Source organism: Phaseolus vulgaris, chromosome 8 (genome assembly GCF_000499845.2).
Source record: "Phaseolus vulgaris cultivar G19833 chromosome 8, P. vulgaris v2.0, whole genome shotgun sequence".
NCBI lineage: Eukaryota > Viridiplantae > Streptophyta > Magnoliopsida > Fabales > Fabaceae > Phaseolus > Phaseolus vulgaris.
In genome coordinates, this window is record NC_023752.2 from 16,871,998 (window position 1) to 16,891,920 (window position 19,923).

Below are 19,923 nucleotides of genomic sequence, written 5' to 3' on the forward strand. Positions count from 1 at the left end.
GGTTGAAGCATAAAAGTTTCTAGCATGAGAAAGGTGAGTTATTATCACAACAAAGCTTAGAGATGTTTTCTCTTCATCATATAACAGGGAACTGCCACAACTGTTAAAGCATGTGGTCCATGTCTGAGATGATAGAAGGTGACTAAACGAAGTTGATCTCCATGTTGTCTATGAGTGTGACTTTCCCAAACCATGCACCGATACAGAAGACAACAGGACCCTTCATCTGTTCCACTATCCCCAAATTATTTTGATCAACAAACTGCAGAAATATGCATGTAGTTGCATTTAACAATACCTTCTATTATTAATAACTTCTTCATTTGGGTCCAAATATATTTTAGTAAGCCATAAAGTAACTTTGGCATTGCTTCATTAATTGTGTGCTTTCAAATTAAGCGCAGAAAAATATGTAGCATCTTATATTATATAACACTTTTTTTAAAACAGTTAGTAGTTAGTTTTGGTTATGTTTTAAAAAAAATAGTTGCGTTGTAATAGAAGGTGAACGTATTTATAAGGGATTGTGCTTTGGTGAAAAATGGGATAAGAACTAGGGTTTGGACAAATTAAATGCTATTTTTATTTTTTAAGATTAGATGGAGGAGAAGGATGATTTAGACAAAGATGAGGAGATGAATTTAATAACACATAGTCTGGAATTGTTGTCTGAGTCGCAATACATGTTTCTTTACATGCACTTCAAGGAGTGAATGGTAGAAGTACTTTATAACTAACGAGTATGATTAGAGAGGGTTTCACTTTTAATGGACACAGGTAACACCCACAACTTTATTAGTGAGAAGTTGATGAAATAATTCGATTTAAAGATAATTCTTATCAATGATTTTTCAATAATTGTGACTTTAGATAGATAATTCAGAATTACTAAAAAGTGTCTTGGTGTTGAATGCCAGTTTCATAATCAGACTTTCCAGCCTGACTTTTTGGTATTACCTAGTACTAATTTTGGAGTTATTCTGGACATGCAATGGTTTCAAACATTAGGGGAGATTATATGGAATTGTGCACAACTAACTATACCTTCAATCATAAGGGAGATAAGGTGACTTTAGTGGGAGAAAAGCAAAAAAATGATAATGTTCAGATTTCTAGTAAAGTTAAGCTTGCAGAGGGTCACCCAATTTTATTGGCCATACAAGGTGCAACTACTTTTCAGATTGCATCACATTCTCAGTTTCTGCATTTGACTACACAACAACAACAACTGGATGAATTATTAAATCAGTTTGAAGATGTTTTTCAAAAACCTACCCAACTTCCACCACCTAGAAGGTATGACTATAAAATCATTATACCTAGAAGGTATGACTATAAAATCATTTTAAATAATGATGTTCCTGTTTCTTTGAAACCATATAGGTATCCTCATAACCAAAAATCTGAAATTGAAAGACAAATAAAACAATTATTATCAACTGGATTTATTAGGGAGAGTTCTAGTTGTTATGCTTCTCCCTTGGTTCTAGTTAAAAAAAGAATGATTCTTGGCATTGTTGCACTGATTTAAGACACTACAAGAAAATCATGAAATAGAAACCAAATGTTAGAGACCAAAATAATTAGTTACAATAAGAACTAAAATAGAGACCATTTTAGAAACTAAAAAAAAAATTGGTTTCTAAATTAGTTTCTATTGTTTTCTATTATTGTTAAATAGTTTCTAAATTGGTATCTAATTAGCAACTAAGGTTTTAACTACCAATTATTTAGTTTCTAAATTTGGTAGCAAAAACCTTGGTTGCTAATTAGATACCAATTTAGAAACTATTTAAGAATAATAGAAAATAATAGAAACTAATTTAGATACCAAATTTCTTTTTAGTTTCTAAAATGGTCTCTAATTTAGTTACTATTGCAACTAATTATTTTGGTTTCTACAAATTGGTTTCTATTTCATAGTTTTCTTGTAGTGAGAAAATATAATATTATGACTATTAAAAATGACGGATTGTGTGGAGCTACAACGTTATAGAAAATGAGAATGATAGAATGCACATCAACCTATTTTTCACCATTACTCATAAACTTCTTCTTAAAGCCACAAGGTAAAACTTCATCAAAATTATGGACAAAATTAAAATAAATGTAGATAAACCTATCGTCACCAGAAACATAAACATCCTAATTTAAGAAAATTTGAATTCAAATTAATTAAAAAATTTGGGTGAATCATAAATACTCTTTAAATTGATAAATTTGTTTTGGTTTGTTTAGGAAATTTCTGGTTGGCAACCATTCCCAATTGGATAATGCTTTAAAACATGATGGGTTGCTATTAAAATAGTTAGAACATATAATAAAAATAGAAAATAAATTTTCTGTTTTTGGTATACAACCACCGTCCAATGATTCTAAAAGATATGTTTTCCTTTTACTACTTCACAAATACGATATGGTTTCACCGAAAATATTAACCGTAATATGATCAATACATGCTAATTATTTTCATTATGCCTTATTAAAAATCTTACAAAAACAAGATGTAAAAAATCTATAAGAAAAAGAGTACATAACTTAAACATGAAGGTTTTGATATTTCACGACCAAGATTTGATGTATTGTCTCTCATTTCTTTGTGTCATCGTTCTTCCTGTCACTTGCATTTCTAAAAATGATGCATGATTGATTTACCTGCCCCATGGTGGGTGTCAAAATGTTATAGCCAAGTAGGATGTCTCTCAACTAGAGCATTTAGTTTAGTCAGAAACAGTGGTTCCTAGTCGAGTTGTTGTTCTCCTTTACCAGGTCACCCCCTTCCCCCTTATATCTAGTAGTGCTCCCCCTTCTCCTTGTACTTGATTTTATTTTCAGCTACATTCCCAAATTAATTACAATCCCATATATCTAGTCAATCTCTACAATCGTTGTTCCTAATCGAGAAGTAAATGGGATGTTTTCACTATTGCAAGAGATTGGCGTCAGGTTCGTTTTACCCTATTATTAGGTTCGACCATGATCTCGCAGTCTCCAGCCTCAGACATAAGTGAATGAGGCTGATAAGTTTAAAAAGTAATTGATTTTGAGACATATCCTAGAGATTGATTGAAACTCATACCATTGACCTAAAAAAAAATGAATTTTAATAAAATTTTGAGTCTCTTTAAATCTCTTCTAGGTGTACAATATAAATCTTCTCTTTAGTGAATTAGTTGAAGCACATTCCATTTTAATCCATATTAAACCTCAGTTATATTTCATAAAAGATAAATATAGAAAAGCTTGTGCTTAAAGATCAATATCATTGAATATTTTCATTGTAAAAGCTATACCTCAATGGAAAATTTATTGATAAAAATATATAAATATTAAACATAATTAAGTTTTGAGTCACTCATAAATTTAGGGTATTTTCAATATTGGAATTTGTCGGCAAGTGAAGTGAAGTGACTGTTTAATTTTGTGTCTCAAGCGTAATATCACGAACTTAAAAAATAATAAAAATAGTTATTTAGAACCCTAATTATTTTTACTAAAATGACATCATTTCATTTTTTAATTAAATTGTAAAACAATGTAGAGATACAAAACAAAGTTGTTTGGTAAAAATAATTAAAGTTTCATAATTTCATTCTTTTTATTGTTCAAGTTCGTGTTATTGTACTTGAAATTACAAAATCAAATGATCACGTAATTCATTCTAATGCATGGTAGGAACTCAATTAAAAAATATAAAAATTTTAAACACTCAATTTTTTTAATAGAAACTCAATTAAAATTACAAAATTTATAAAAGACTTCAAACTTAATTATATTTATTTTTACTTTTATGTGAAAACACTTTAACAATGATGATGCAATGTAATAATGACGTCAACCAAATTGATGGTAGAATTAAATGACAAAAAGTCAATTAAAAAATATAAAATTTTTGTACACTCTATTTAGCAAAAAAAATCATAAAAACTTAATTGAAAATAGTCAAATTGGTGAGAAATTTAAAACTTAATTAAGCTTAAATATTAAAAGTAAAATAAAAGAGTATTATGAAAATGTAATTAATAAAAAAAATTATTAATTACGAAAATTACATTTCATGCTCTGATGTGAAGCTATAATATATTTTTTCTATTTTATTATTTTTTATTATAAAGAAATTGTTATTATTCTTTTAGCGGATGCATAGAGTATATAAGTAAATACAAATTTATTTTTTGATTAAAAAAATATTTTTGATTATAAATAAACAAAATAATTTAATATTATTCTTGAGTAATTAGAAGTGTATGTTAAACCTTTTATTTAGTCTAAGTTTGGTGTTATTTTAAGTAGTACTCAGTCCTTCAATGAAAAAAAATGCAAGTTTTAGTGCTTCCATACATACTATTGGGTGGGCCTTGGACTTAGAATGAAGGGCAACGACCTACACATAATAAGATAAAAAAAATGTCCAAATAATTATATAGTAAGATCTTTTTTATCTTGTCTGTGTTGTTTTCATAAATAAATTGAAATATTTATCTTGTTTCATATCTAGTTATTTACATTCAAATTAAAATCTGACATATAATATAAGTGCAATTTATATACTTGGTCAGCTTTTTATGTGTTCATTTATACATTATTATTAAATAGTTATTTTAACTCAAACATGAAACGGATCAACATATAATATATCTTGTGAACACTAAAATGGATTACATTTAAAAAATAAATTTCAACCCAAACATTAAATTATAGAGAAATTAATGTGACACTATAGATTTCACAATTATTTGATTGAATTACTTATGAGTAATGAATATTATGGCATTGGTCAAGCTAAAGTTCAGATTTTGCATTCCAAATTACACTTTAATTAATCAAAATCCAATTTGAGCGTGCACCTTCATACCTTCTTATCGCAACCCATACTTCTTAAAATACAATAAACATCCTTTACTTTATTGATGTTTTTTTATTTATTTTGGAATGGATGGTATGAAACAATTTCAAATTCTCTAGGTATTTTTGGATTGGGAATACTTTCAAGATTCTATAATATAGAAAAAATACATTTCAGAAGATTATGAGATTCAAAAGGTATTTTTGAATTATAAAATTTGAAAGTTATTTTCAGATCCCATGATATTTTTTGAAATTTGTAATCTAGAATGTGATTTTAAGAAAAACAAATTAGATATTATAGAATAGAATACCTTCCAAATTCTACAATCCGAAATATGTAAATAGAAAAAAATATACATTCGGATTATAGAATTCAAAATATATTGTTTTAGAACAAAAGTTCCTATGGGAAACAACCTCCAATTGGTTAATGTAGAAAGGATTTCATCTTCGCTTCCAATAATTCTATCAATCAAAAGTGGGCTTCCAAAATTCTCATTGAAGTTCTTAAAAACAATTGACTTATTGTTTTGTTCTCACTATTAATTTACATCTAGATCTCCACTCCATTCAATTCCTCACAAAAAAGTAACTTCTCCAACACATTAAAAATCTACACAAAGTATATGAATTTAACAAGCTAATTGATCTCTAAATGAAGAAATCTCCTCAAAAATTGGAAGTCTCTTTGATCTAATTGGACCCCATTCATTAACCAACCGTTCCAGGCCTTTGATGAACTCATCATCCAGGCCCAAAAGATCTGACAATTGAGGAGGAGGTAGCATGGACCTCAACTCTTTTAGCAAATCTTGGGCCCGTTTCCTTGACTTGCTATCGTCTGAGCCCGGAAGATTTCCTTTTAACACAGCTTCAAGGAAAAACTGGGCCTCCTCAAATTTGGCCTGTTTAACGAGGCACAGGCCCAAGTTATAGGCCTTGTTACAATCTGGATCAATCATTTGGGCTTTCCGATACACCACTTCGGCCATCATGTAGTTCGTCTTTTGCATGTAGGCCCAGCCCAGGTTTCCCTGTAGAAAAACAATGGTAATAATCTTAAAAGTGAAAACATAGGAGTTGAATAATAAGTAAAAATAAAGGTTTTTGTTTGAGATAAAATACCAGTAATCTTGAGGTTTCTTGTTTAATAGAAACTTGGAACTTTTTGCCATGAGAGCGTGCTGTCTTGGTGGGTTTTCCATTGAAGGCCTCACCTTGGTAGATCAACTTCAACTTTCTCTTCAGCAATTCTATTTGTTCATCTATTTTCCCACATTTCTACCATTTCAACAAATCAATTTTTATGTATAAACAATCCTATTTATAGCACCAACAAAGAATAAAACACATAAAATTCTACCAAAAAAAAAGACATATGATAAGTATAAGCAATGAAATAAATTAATTAACTTAGTCCTTTTATGTTTGAAACTTTTAAGGTTTTCACACGATTAACAATGAATGAATATGTCACTTATTAAAACTATACTATTAAAATAGTATTACTCTCTCAATATTTCATTTCTTCTGCAAATACAAACTTCGATGTTGTTTACTTGGAGTCAAAATAAAATAAAAAAAACTCAGAATATCAATAAATTTGAATTTTGTTTAAAGCTTACAACTGCAATCATTTTCAGAAGTGAGTTTTAGATGGAGGGAGTAAATAAAAAAAGAAAAAAGAAAAGTAAATAACATGGACTTCATTTTTGGAGATATTACTTCACTTGCACACAAATATAAGTTAAAAAGTTTATATTTAGTGGACTTAAATATAATTAAATTGTAACTAACTTGATCCTATTTAATGCCATTCTTATGTTTAAAATTAAGACCATCCCAATAAGTATGATTGAGTATCATTGATAAAATATAGTTATAGTTATTTATTTTATAAAGTCAGGAGCATTAAATAAATTAAACTAACATTCTTAAGCATAGTAAAATCAGATAGTTTTATCTATATTTAAATCCAAAGAGACATCATATAGTCTTAATGAGCAAAATAATATAATAAAATATTACTATTTTGTTCTCGCAAAATAAAAAATAAAAAAACTTAAAACACTTGTCATCAGAGAAATGGTTGGATCATGAAAAAAAATATTCATCCAAAGAGGATATTCAACAGTATCACATCATTCTTAAAAAATACATATAATCGATATTGTAAATAATTTTTTTACTTAAATATGTTTTAAATAAATTTTATTTAACTTTACATAAAAATTTGTGTTTTTACTGTAAAGAAGCAAAAAATTCTATGTGTCGCACTTAGTTTCAAATAAACTAGACATGGCACGTAAAATCCCTCTAATGGCAAATTTATTAAAAGATTTTGTTTGTTCAAGTTAAAATAAAATTGAGGAAGAAACTTTAACACTACAGAAAATCATCCAATAGAAACCAATATTTAAATACCAAAATAATTAGTTGTAACAGTAACTAAATTAGAGACCATTTTAAAAACTAAAAAAAATATTTCTAAATTAGTTTATATTATTGTTAAATAGTTTCTAAATTGGTATATAATTAGATACCAAGGTTTTAACTACCAATTATTTAAATTATAAATTTGATAGCAAAAATCTTAGTTGCTAATTAGATACCATTTAACAATTATAGAAATTAAAATTTCTTTTTCTCTAAAATGTTCTCTACTTTAATCCCTATAACAACTAATTATTATTTTTTTTCTAAAATTAATTTATATTTTTTTTTTAGTGTAATTGAAGATGCATTTAAGTTAAAAGTTGAAATTTGTGAGTGTGATTAGCAATTTGAGTGAAAGGTGAGCTACAAAATAGACATAAAGGTATACCTTGTAGAGATCTATGAGTACATTATCAAGGGACTCTTGGGATTGTTTGGAGCAAAGAGCTCTAAATGAAGAAATGGCTTCAATGGCTTCTTCAGATCTCTCCAATTGCTTCATCACCACTGCCATGTCCTTCAGAGCACTGTCCACTTTGTCCCCACTGTTTATTGCTTTCCAAAACAACACAATTGCAGCTTCCAAATCCTTCACTACCAGCTTCACAATTCACATCATTGTTCATTACCACAACAAAATCCATTATTATATGCCTAATAACTTCACTTGTGCTTTAACAAAAACACACAAAGATCAATCAGATTCATATGCTTCTTGAATCAAACAACCAAATCATGAATCACCATAATTATCAATCTCAATCTCTGTATCAACATCAAATACACAAACACAAGTGGTGTAATTTAGAAATCAATCAATGAATTAATCAAAAAAGGAAAAACACCTTAGAGTTAACCAGAATCACGTTTACTACATCCATAACCTCCTTAAAGAATGATTGAAAAGAAATTGAGATTAAAGCAAAGAAAGAGGTTATGTACCTGGGCATGTTTTGCTCTGACATAAGGGGTGTCCCCATAAGGAAGCTTGTGAAGTACATGGTAAAGGTCTTCTTTTTTTCCTCTTGAGGAACTGTTGTTGGAGCCACTTGTTTCTTCCATCACTGTTGTGAGACACACAGAAACACACACAAAATAAGAAACAACAACAAAATTGGCTGTTCTTCTTTTCTTTCTTCTTTCGTTAGTTAGGATTTTTACGCGTTCGAGTTTCAACGCACAATTGTGTTGAGGTTGAAACAGAGGGTGAGAGAACAACGTTGTGAACCTGGACGCCTTCGCGTCCTTGTTCCTTTTTCTGTCACTTTTCACGCTGTTGAGTCAATCGACGACTGTGAGCAAACTACTTTGCTTTCTGGGACACGTGGCGGCCTGTGATTTCGCCTTCGGAAACAACGTGCACCCAGCTTCAACCGTTTACAGAAAAAGCCAAGAAAAACAAAAAAGCTACTTTGTTTTCTGTGATCTTTTTTTTTTTTTCACAATAGACCCAAATAAAAATAAACCTTTTTCTCCTACACCCCAATTCAGATCATGCTTTTCTTTTTGTATGGATGTTTTTTCTGTTATTTAAAAGAATTTACTAAACTATTTCTGTTTAATAAAAATCATATAAATTTGACAATTAGTAAAAATAATTTTGATCAGAATTAGTATTAAATGACATTGTTCAAAGTGGTTATACTAATAATTATTATTTAATTTAAAACTATGATGGTTATTAAAAAATAATGTTAACTATGTTTATAAGTAATAATAATTAGAAAGAAAAATATTATAAGATTTGAGTATTTAAAGTTAATTATTATCATTCATTAACTGTATTTTTAATAGAAAATTATATATATATATATATATATATATTTTTTTTTTGTAAGTTATAGTTAATTAATTTATTAGAAGGGATTGCTTGAATAGTAGTAATTAGAAATCAATATAATAAATGTAAATAAGATAGCATAAAAGTAGGAAAATATGGATTTGATTGATTGAATAGTGAAAATGATCATAATGCAAGATACTTAATTGATAAGTTGTTTAATGATCGGAAGTTGATGTTTTAAGATTTATGGAATAGTTATTTTTAGTATGACCAGGTAAGGTATGTGATAATAGAAATAACTTTTTTCTTTTTCTTTGATTTCCATATATATTCTTTATTTGCTTGATTTTGAGTGATCCTTAAATGCTCTCTACATTTTAAGGACACAATATTCATCTCGTCTATGGTGCTCAATAGTTTTCATGCTTCAATTCACTAAACAATTTATTATAAACCTTAAATACTTGTTTTAACCTGTTCAAAATATTATATAAAAATATAATAATTCATACCATAATTTATTCAGCCTCACAATAAATTTGTTAATTGATCACACTTTAGTGGATTTATAATTTCTTTAACTATAATTTTTGGGTTAAACATATAAATTAAAAGTACATAATGAGTATTTGTCTTTGACTATAATATACAAGAATGAATCTTTGAATTTTGTTTTAATTTTTTTTTAAATTAAAGAATTTTTAACCTCCAAATTTTTTTATCATATTATATTATGATTTTTATTATACTTATCCTTATTATTAATATTAATATTACTAATATAATTTGTATTATTAATATAATTTATATTATTAATATTATTAATTTTTAATACATTACATACTGATATTATAATATATATGTAACACTTTTTATTATTTTTAAATTAAATTTAAAATAAGTTATATTCAGTATGTAACATTTTTTTAAATAAATTTTTAATACATTACATATGGATATAATTTGTATGTAACACTTTTTATTATTTTTTAATTAAATTTAAAATAAGTTACATATGAATTATATATGTATTATATATGTATGTAACAATTTTTTTAATAAATATTTAAATGTCTTACATATGGATTATATCCGTACGTAATAATTTTTATTTTTTTAATTAAATTTTAGATATCTTACATACGGATTATATCCATATGTAATTATTTTCGTTTCATGGCACCAAAGATACATACGGATTATAATCGTATGTAATTATCTTTGGTTTACATACGGAAAAATCTGTATGTAATGTCTATTTACATACTGAATAGAATCCGTATGTAACGTTCACTTTATATATAGATTTTTATCCGTATGTAATTCCATATTTTCTTGTAGTGTTAACTCTTTCTTAGAGGAATCATTTGATGTGACTTGTTCTTGCAAACAAATCTCTTTAATAGACAAAAGTATCAAACATTTCTTACAACATAGAATAAGTACAAAGATATTCGTGATGTATGAGGTTAGCTTAGATTATGTGTGTATTGTCTACGCAACAAATATGCTTATTAGACGTAAAGATAAACTGCATAATGTTTTATCGTTTGTTAGATATATTATCTTACATGCAAAGTATATCCATGTTAAACTTATTTTCAACATTTCTTCAAAATTATTAGGTGTTGATATTTTGCTCTGACATGTGCATTCTCCAATGATTTGACTATTATTATTAGTTATAATCATTGTTGCAACCTCTCTCCCTCTTTTCATTGGTGAAAAAAATTATTACATAGTAAATATTTAGTAATAACTCTAACTTTGTTCTATTTTTACATGTTTATTGTATCTTCGAAGTGTTTTTAGTTGTTTTATTCTTAGTTTTCAGTAGAAATTTATATTTTTGAAGGTAATTAGAGATTTTAATTCAAACTGAATTAATACCGAATTTTTAGGCTAAACTTCTGGTCTTTCCCGTAGATATTTGTTTCAGCTTATTTTTAGAGCTATATTGTGGAAAATTAGATCATAATGTTTTGAGTCCATAGCTAATTAAAATAAATCACAAAACTTGTAGCAAATTAGAAGTTTTAGTAGATTTACTTAGGGGTACTTTTGTAATTGTATTCACTGTAGTGTGGGTCCATTTCGGTGCAACTTAGGCCCCTATTTTTCTTTTCTTCAAGATTATAAATATAAGATAATGTAAGACAATTAAAAAAAAGGAGAATTAGAATTTTACAGCTTATTTAGTTTAGTTTAGAAAGTTAGTTATAGTTTACAATTTTCAGCTTATATCCATTCAAGTTTTTTTTCTTCTTCTTCTATTTTCTCCCATGCTTTTGTTTTTTTTTCAAAACAATCACTTTACTAAATTTAAATTAAAAAAATATAAAATTATGTTTCAAAATATCACTTCTTTATTTTAATGTTTTAGAAACATAATTTACCCATTTATATTTTTTTTTAAATTTTACGTTTCTGCATTGTAAAAAACCCATTATGATAGTATATTAACAATTATAATGAAATTGGAAAAGAAAAAGTAATACTAGTAAATTAAAGTAATTTTAATTTTAGTGGATATCAAATAGTTAGAGGCACAATAAATGTTATATTTTCTCGGCTCAATTAATAACACGGCAGAGTAAAATCTTGGACTTTTGATAGGTCAAGTAAACAAATTATTAATAAATATTTGATGCTGAAATATTTTTTTTATATTTCTTGATAATTGAAATACTTTATTGAAATGAGAAAATTAAAAGTTTATAAATTTAAGTTGTATTATCAAGCAAAATAATTGAAAAATTAAAAAATTGAAATGAAACTAATTCAAATTTAATATAATTAAATATTTTATTAGAAAGTTCATTGATGAGAAAGGTTTATTTGTGCTTTGACAAACTTTTTTTTATAGAGTTAGGTACATATAAACTTTCAATCAATATGCCAAACTTATTGAATGTTTTTAAAAGAAGTTCCATAACTATTCATGATAAATCACCCACTTGATTTCCCACAATTTATGTTGCTTGAGGTATTTTTATTTACTGTGTTGCAAGAGTTACTAATACTACACTAATTTAGAGTAAGATAAATCAATGATTATTTTGCTATATTTTCATATTAAGTTTTTATTTTTAGAATATTAATACATATTTTTATCATTTTTAGAAATTTAACACATATAAAAAAGAATAGTGGAAGCTAATTTCACTGAAAAATGTTTAATTCTAGAATTATATCTTTCATTTTTTATGTTGTGTTATTATTGTTTAAAAAATAAATCATATGTTAAATCAGTATTTTATTAAATTTTTAAGTAAAATAGTATTAACGAATATGATAATTAATACAAACACAAGTGTGTAATTGTTTAATTAAACTTATGCTCTTTTCCTTATTTGAATAATAAATAAAATAGTAAATGATTAAATTATTAAGAAGTTTAATTTATCATTTATTAACTTTTGTTTATGAAATGCGACTTACTTTCATGTAATAAAAGAGTAAATGTCAAAATTGTAAAAAAGTTCAAATTGTTTAAAAAAGTGTAAGTATATTTATTATTCATGACAAGACGTAGAAGTCAATAACCATTACTTGAATAAAAGAAAAAATGCTTAAAATATTGAAAGAAAACTTATGGATACACCAGAAAAAACTATATCACAAAATTACTGGAATCAAATTTGAATTGTACATTCTCCATAAAAAAAAACAAGATATTGGAATGAATGCCCAACCAAAAACATATATCATAATCATAATTTATCACCAACCAATATTACACGGTTGATAGATAATTTTATCTATGACTTGATTACCAATATTGCATTATTATTAAGCAATTTCATATTTTAATTCAATATCTCTAAATAAATAATTTTATGTGTAATTTAATCTCAGAAAATTGATTTGTAAAATAAAATTGTACATTTACCTTATATATTATTATAATTTGATTATTTCTATCCATCTTTATTATATTTTGAAAATATTTATTAATAGGTATCAACATCTTGAATATAAAATTTTAGTTGAGATTCAACTCGATTAGAAATTAAATCAAATTTAACTGATTTTGTAAAGTTATATTATTAATATTAATATGATTTTGTCTAATCTCATAAATTAAAAAAATATCACAACTTAAACAAACTCATATATTATATAAACCCATTACACTCTTGTTTATTGAGTGCTATATTTTATTATTAAATTACAAGATACAAGCAAAGCTTATTCTAGTTTTTTTTCTCTGACCATTTTAGGAAGAAAAAGGGTAGAGGGAGAAAAGGCAACAAGAGAAGAGAAGGAGGTGGATATACATACTTGCAAGAAGCTAAAGCTAAGATGAAGAATAAACAAGAGAAAAGAAAAGGAGAAGTTATTAACATGCCAATTGATCTCTAAAGGAAGAGATTTGCTCAAAGATTGGAAGCCTTCTTGTTCTGTTTGTGTTCCATGCATTTACCATATCATCTATCCCTTTCACAAACTCATCATCAAGCCCCAAAGAATCAATAAACTCATCATCTTGTGGAAGATTTCCATTCAACTCTTGAACCAGTTCCTCTGCTCTTTTCCTTGATTTCATCTCATCACACCCTGCAACTTTTCCTTGCAAAACCTCTTCAAGGATGTAATATGCTTCCTCATAACGAGATTGTCTCATAAGGCACAGGCCCAAGTTGCAAGCCTTGTTCGCATCAGCTTCCACCATTTGGGCTTTCTTGAACACAACCTCTGCCATCATGTAGTTCTCCTTTTGCATGTAGGCCCACCCCAAGTTTCCCTGCACCATCATCATCATTCAATGTTATACCAAAACCTTTTACACATTCAACTAATGCTATGGTATGCCTTGATTAATTGCCTAAATCACACGTAATGGACCATTGAGTTATTATCTTTTATTACTCAATTATGTATTTTTTGTGATTACTAAATTAGATAAAATAAAATAAAAATAAAAAAAGTTGACTTTATTTTGTTATTGTTTATTATTCTTGGGTTAAGGGTCACAATTATGCTATTCCCATGAAAAGTTAAAACTATGAAGTATTTTTCAGAGCTTTGGTTTTAGCACGATGCTTTCAAAGAGAATTCACACCAGATTCAAAGCTGGCATAAGTAATTTAAATATGTAGAGCTAAGAAATGGTCAACAATCATGTAGTGTAGTATAGTACCTATAAAAACCTAAATTATGTTAGCCATATTCTCTAGAAATGTTCATGATGCAATATTTTTTTCTTCTTTTGAAGTTTCAATATCTAAGCAAAATAATTGTCAAAGTCTATATATATATATAAGAAATAATTTAAGTACCAATAATCTTGCAGTTTCTTGCTTGACGGAAACTTGGAACTTCTTGCCATGAGAGCGAGCAGTTCTTGTGGTTCTTCCATTGAAGGCCTCTCCTTGGTAGATTAGTCTTAGCTTTCTCTTTAACAATTCAATTTGCTCTTCTATTTTTCCACATTTCTGTTTTTCAGGAAAAAAAAATAGATTTACCATACAGTTTTTCATGATTGATCATTATGAAATGAAAATTGTGTGTTTATATATCATGGATCATTTGACCTTAAAAAATCATACAAATTCCACTAAAAGAAGCATATAAATTGTATTGAAGGGATTCATACCTTGTAAAGGTCAAGAAGAACATTATCAAGTGACTCTTGTGAGTGTTTGGAACAAAGGCCTCTAAAAGATTTGATGGCTTCAATAGCTTCTTCAGATCTATCCAATTGCTTCATCACAACTGCCATGTCCTTTAGGGCACTGTCCACTTTATCTCCTGCATTTATTGCCTTCCAAAACCACACTATAGCTGTTTCTGGGTCCTTATCAACCAACTGACCTCATATGTACAAAATGGTAAGTATTCATTCAAATTCAAATATATTGAAAGTCCTATCAGAAGAAAATACATCAACTGATATATAGTGAAGAGGCTTGGCTAATTAGTTTTAGTTGTTTATTACTGTGTTTGCATCCTTAAGTGAAACTAGATCTGATATCACGATGAAGCAAGATTATCATTTAGCACATATTATTCTCATTATTAAGGGATAATCATGTTTCAAGGATTAATGCATGATAATGTAAGTGTATCTTTGAAAATAAATAACATTATTACTCCGTCTTTATCCCTCTTTTTTTTTTTCTTGCTCCTATTAGATCTCACTGTCAGTGCTGTATTGAGAACTAAACTTCAAAGGTTGACCACCAGAAGAAAAAGAGATAAAACTTGATATCATATAAATAGCTTCAAAAACAAAAAGGAAATATATTCCTAGAATTTGTAAAATTTTATGGAAGTTAAAGAAGCACCAGATCTAAATTATGTGATAGAAAAAGAATGTGGAAGTTACAGTACTTTGCTGTGTAGATGTTAACCCTCTAAAAGTCAACAAAACAAATAGCTCATTACATGTCCATGCTTCTGAATATGTTTTTGGGAAACAAACAGAGTAACTTGTTATAGCATGATGCCATACACACAGTGGTCAATTCAGAATGACCCTATTTACACTAAAGCACTAAAGCCCTATTTCACAGCCCCAAAAGTACAAAAACAGCAGAATACACTTTCAATCACTCCTAATACTGTGAATCATAAAAATTCTTGCAAAAGAAACTTAAAATTAAGGTCAAATTCAAGAAGAACAAAGATGGTGCAGTATATGATGCATGTGGACAAAAATGATTTTAACTTAGTATTTCAGCCACCAAACCACAGGCTCTGAGCAGCAGCAAAAAGTGAACTAGAATTGAGAGGTGTAAGCATATATATATATATATATATATATATATATATATATATATATATACACATACCTGAGCATGTTTGGCTTTGACATAAGGAGAATCTCCGTAAGGCACCTTATGAATAACATGGTAGAGGTCATCTTTCTTTCCTTTTGAACCTTTCTTGCAGGCACTAACTCCTTCCATCTTTCTCACACAGTTTCACACAACAAACAGTTTTAATTGTTGGTCCTGTCTCTATGAATTGTGATGAGATGAGAGAGAGAAAGGATGTGAAGGGAGAGTGTATTCTCATAAAGAGAAACCGAAGACATAAAGAGGATAATATATAGAAAAGAATCTGTGACATAGAAGTGAATCTAGATGGAAATGCGACCACATTTCGTTGTGCATAGTATAACACAAAACAACTAATCATGTAACCCCTCAAACCTAATAGCCATGCGCCACGTAGCATCTAGTAATAAATATTGTTTCACGTGTCGTTTTGCAGTGAGGATAGAGTGCCAAATTCGTACCACGTTCACTCCTCACCAGTATCCTCTTCAGTCTTCACTACAAGAAATAATTAAGGATGGTGTTTTCTCTTTTTCAGATATTTTAAGCACTCCTTATTTTCATAATGGTTATGCTAAATTTGATGTATACCAAAGATTAATTTTAAAAAAAAGATTGACCCAGATAATAATCTATGGAATATTGGAGATACTAGGAGAACATTGGTTCCATATCTTTAAAATTGTAATTTTATTTTGGATTCTTTACTTGAGATTAATTATTTTTGTGCTCCTGTAATGTGAAGGTTAGATTTAAGAATTATTGAAATATTTTATTCCATAAGTTCCTTAAAAACAAAAACAATTCTGAAGTTCTTATCTAAGGTTTTTGTCGTATTTTTTTTTGTTGGTTAATAGAATTCACCTTGTATCTTTATATATTCTCTTTCTATTTCAATTTAAATACTATTGTATTTTGTATTATAAGTTTTGAAATAGGCTAGAAATAGAAAGATATTAAAATCAATACAATTTTACTTTATTTGTGAGAACAAATAAAAAATAATCAGAAATACATACCAATTTATTTATGAATAAAATATAATTAGTTAAATAATGAATAGTAATTACATTTTTATGAATTGGGTTTTTGTGTAATACATTGGGTTCCACAACCAAATTCACAAATTTCAAATATGATAAACTCAACATAATTACATAATAAATATATAAAAAAATATTAATTATCCAATAATTTTGGTATGAAATAATAGTTTTATGTTTTATTATTTGTTATATAACCTAATTAATTTTATTATTTTAATAATAATTTTTTTTTTGCGTTAAAACCTAAATACTTTTATTATAAAAAATAAGAATATTTAAAATTTTAATTTTAATTTTTATTAAGAGTTAAAGAAATGATAATATCATTTTAATTACTCAAATTGGTGAAATTACTGAACAAAATTGTTCAATACAATTTTCATGTCTTTTTTATAACCAAATACATGGATGATAAGATGTTAATGTTGGTATTCTTTAAACTCAATATAAAAACTCATTGATTCTTTAGTTCCAATTTTATTTATATGGTATCCAATATATGTTAGAGCAGCATTTGTACACTCATTTCCAAATAAGTGATAGAAATTTTCATTGATTTTTTATATTCATCTACATTATTAGGACTACCAAGAAAGTCTCAGTATTTCATATATATTCTTTATAATTTAATATTTATATTATACATTATATCTGTATCAAACATTATATCTTCTTGAAAATATCATTAAAAAGTTATTGTGTTCACTCCTTACACATGCATAATCAATTTTTTTAAATAAAATATATTATTAAAATTATAAGCACTCAAAGGAGTATGAGAATATCATTTGGATGAGGATTGCTTCTTGAGTGATATTTCTCTAGTAAAATTAAATTACTTATGACACTCTCCTTAATTAAGTTGTATTATTATTTTTCTACTTAAGTTTTAACTTCTTTATAATATCACTTGAATAAGAATTTTTTTCTTTGAATAAAATTTATAAATATAGAAAAATTCAAAACATCCCAAAATCCCCCAAAACTATCAAATACTAATCACGAACCTGTACTATATTATTTATACTCCAAAATCTATTATAAACTAATATGGTTCTAAAGTTCAGCCAACAATGATGTCATTTTACTTTGTATCATCCATCAAACAAAAAGTCATAGCAAATATTTAATTATAAAATATACCTCACTTATTCTCAAATTAAACTATGGAAATGTTTCAATTTTTTTATAAAAAGGTTTTTACACAAGTTTATAAGTTATTTTCGTATATTCAAATTATAAAATATTTCTTATAAAGTTATTAATTGCACCAAAACCAGACATTGCTTTAAGATAACATCAAAACTAAAACCAATAAATAGGACTACTATGATTAAATTTTTTTAAGTCAAACTAAAGCTATATTAGTATCTCATTAGGTCAAAAATAAACTTATCAACATGTATCAACTCATAACTAAATGGTTAAAATTAAAGAAAAAAAAGTTGTCCTAACTTTAGGCTGCTTGTGCTCTAAGGTATCTAAGACTTATATAGAACATAATCAAGTAAAATCTTATGAATTTTCTTAAAAACTTCAAAAATCCTAACTCAAACCATAACCAACACAAAAAACTCAAAAGTGTAAAATCCCCATGCATTTCAAAAACCTAAATCATCCATGTGATACTTTTAAGAGAAGGAAATAAAAAAAATTGTATGCTTAAAAACTCTACAACTCTAAATTGATGATAAAAGAAAAATTAGTTTTAAAAACTAATTTATTAGTCTCTAAAATCTTGATAATAAATAACTAAAATTTTGATAATTCATATTAAATACCAATTCAAAAATTACATTTTAAATATTTATTAATAATAGAAATTATTTTATATATTAATAATTTTTTAATTTATACAATAATATTTAATCGAATCAATATAATAATTAATTATTTTTTCTGTAAAATTAATTGATATTTAATAATTTTTTAGTAGCTCGACTAAAAGATCTTTACAAGGAGAATAAGAAAGATAAAAGTTGTAAAGAGTAATAAAAGGAAAAAAATTAATAGAAAAAGAAGAAGGAGGATAAAAATTAATGAAAAAGTTGGTATCTCAAGTTAATAAATTTTCTATTTGCTACCTATATCTCTCTTATTTACTACTATAATCCATAGTTTCAAGTCAAACTGCTCTCACTCAATCTATCACTTAATATCTCATCTTATAAACTAAACATAGATAAATATATTTACTATTAGGTTTCTACCTATAATTCACCCACATGAAAAATCCAACAACTCAATGATAAAAATTCTATGATCTACAATACCCATATAAAACACACACTCTACATAAAACATATATACCCATATAAAACACACTCTACATAAAACAATAGATCAAATAGAGATAATTTTAAACACAAATTAAATTTAATTATCGTATTTTAAATAAATCCACAAACTTATTTACTAACACACAATTCTTAAAAAAATATATTAAATAGAATGACTTAATTATCTTATCTTGTATATATTATATATATTGAGATTAAAGTATTAGAATAATTTCATTATACATTAGTACAAAATATCAAAACAATGATCCTAGAGAAACAAAAGAGATGGCCCAGAGCTCGTAAAAGCTCTGATTTATTTAATAGAAAATTGATTATTCGTCAAACTAGTTGTGTAGAAACCCCACAACACAATAATGTTGTTGAACGCAAACATCCATATATTATGAATGTCGCTCATGCACTCATTTTTTAGTCTCAATTACCTTTTTGTTTTTTTGTCATATGCTATCAAACACTTTGTTCATTTAATTAATAGAACCCCTACTTCTCTTTTACGTGATAAATCACCATATCAAATGGTTTACAATGAAATACCAGATTTATCTTATAAAAAATTTTAGTTGCTTGTCTTTTGCTACTACTACTAGTGTTCAAAAAACAAAGTTTAGTTCTAAAGCAAAAAAAAATGTGTTTTTCTCGATTACAAATATGTGATAAAAGGTTTTCCCTCCTTTTGATATGAATCAAAATAATATTTTTGTGACACGTGATATTTTTTTTAT

At 26.7% G+C, this 19,923-nt stretch overlaps 2 protein-coding genes across 2 annotated transcripts; both read right to left on the minus strand.

The window, feature by feature from the left end:
• Positions 1 to 5,311: 5,311 nt before the first annotated feature.
• LOC137825653 (protein SULFUR DEFICIENCY-INDUCED 1-like) lies at positions 5,312 to 8,532 on the minus strand. The gene is made up of 4 exons (XM_068631377.1): positions 8,227 to 8,532; positions 7,673 to 7,885; positions 5,974 to 6,129; positions 5,312 to 5,882 (listed from the first exon to the last, which is right to left on the minus strand). The coding sequence occupies exons 1-4, from the start codon at positions 8,344 to 8,346 to the stop codon at positions 5,481 to 5,483; spliced, it is 891 nt and encodes a 296-aa protein (XP_068487478.1). The 5' UTR covers positions 8,347 to 8,532; the 3' UTR covers positions 5,312 to 5,480.
• A 4,636-nt stretch (positions 8,533 to 13,168) lies between these two features.
• On the minus strand, positions 13,169 to 16,165 carry LOC137825654 (protein SULFUR DEFICIENCY-INDUCED 1-like). The gene is made up of 4 exons (XM_068631378.1): positions 15,865 to 16,165; positions 14,667 to 14,879; positions 14,350 to 14,505; positions 13,169 to 13,814 (listed from the first exon to the last, which is right to left on the minus strand). The coding sequence occupies exons 1-4, from the start codon at positions 15,979 to 15,981 to the stop codon at positions 13,410 to 13,412; spliced, it is 891 nt and encodes a 296-aa protein (XP_068487479.1). The 5' UTR covers positions 15,982 to 16,165; the 3' UTR covers positions 13,169 to 13,409.
• Positions 16,166 to 19,923: the final 3,758 nt, after the last annotated feature.

Bases quoted from the DNA above. Each gene is read 5' to 3' on its own strand.
- LOC137825653 (XM_068631377.1), bottom strand. From the start codon at position 8,346: ATGGAAGAAACAAGTGGCTCCAACAACAGTTCCTCAAGAGGAAAAAAA. The intron at 6,130-7,672 runs GTATACCTTTAT...TTGAAATGGTAG, and splicing joins TACTCATAGATCTCTACAAG to AAATGTGGGAAAATAGATGA. The intron at 5,883-5,973 runs GTATTTTATCTC...GTTTTTCTACAG, and splicing joins AAGAAACCTCAAGATTACTG to GGAAACCTGGGCTGGGCCTA.
- LOC137825654 (XM_068631378.1), bottom strand. From the start codon at position 15,981: ATGGAAGGAGTTAGTGCCTGCAAGAAAGGTTCAAAAGGAAAGAAAGAT. The intron at 14,506-14,666 runs GTATGAATCCCT...CCTGAAAAACAG, and splicing joins TTCTTCTTGACCTTTACAAG to AAATGTGGAAAAATAGAAGA. The intron at 13,815-14,349 runs GTACTTAAATTA...ATGATGGTGCAG, and splicing joins AAGAAACTGCAAGATTATTG to GGAAACTTGGGGTGGGCCTA.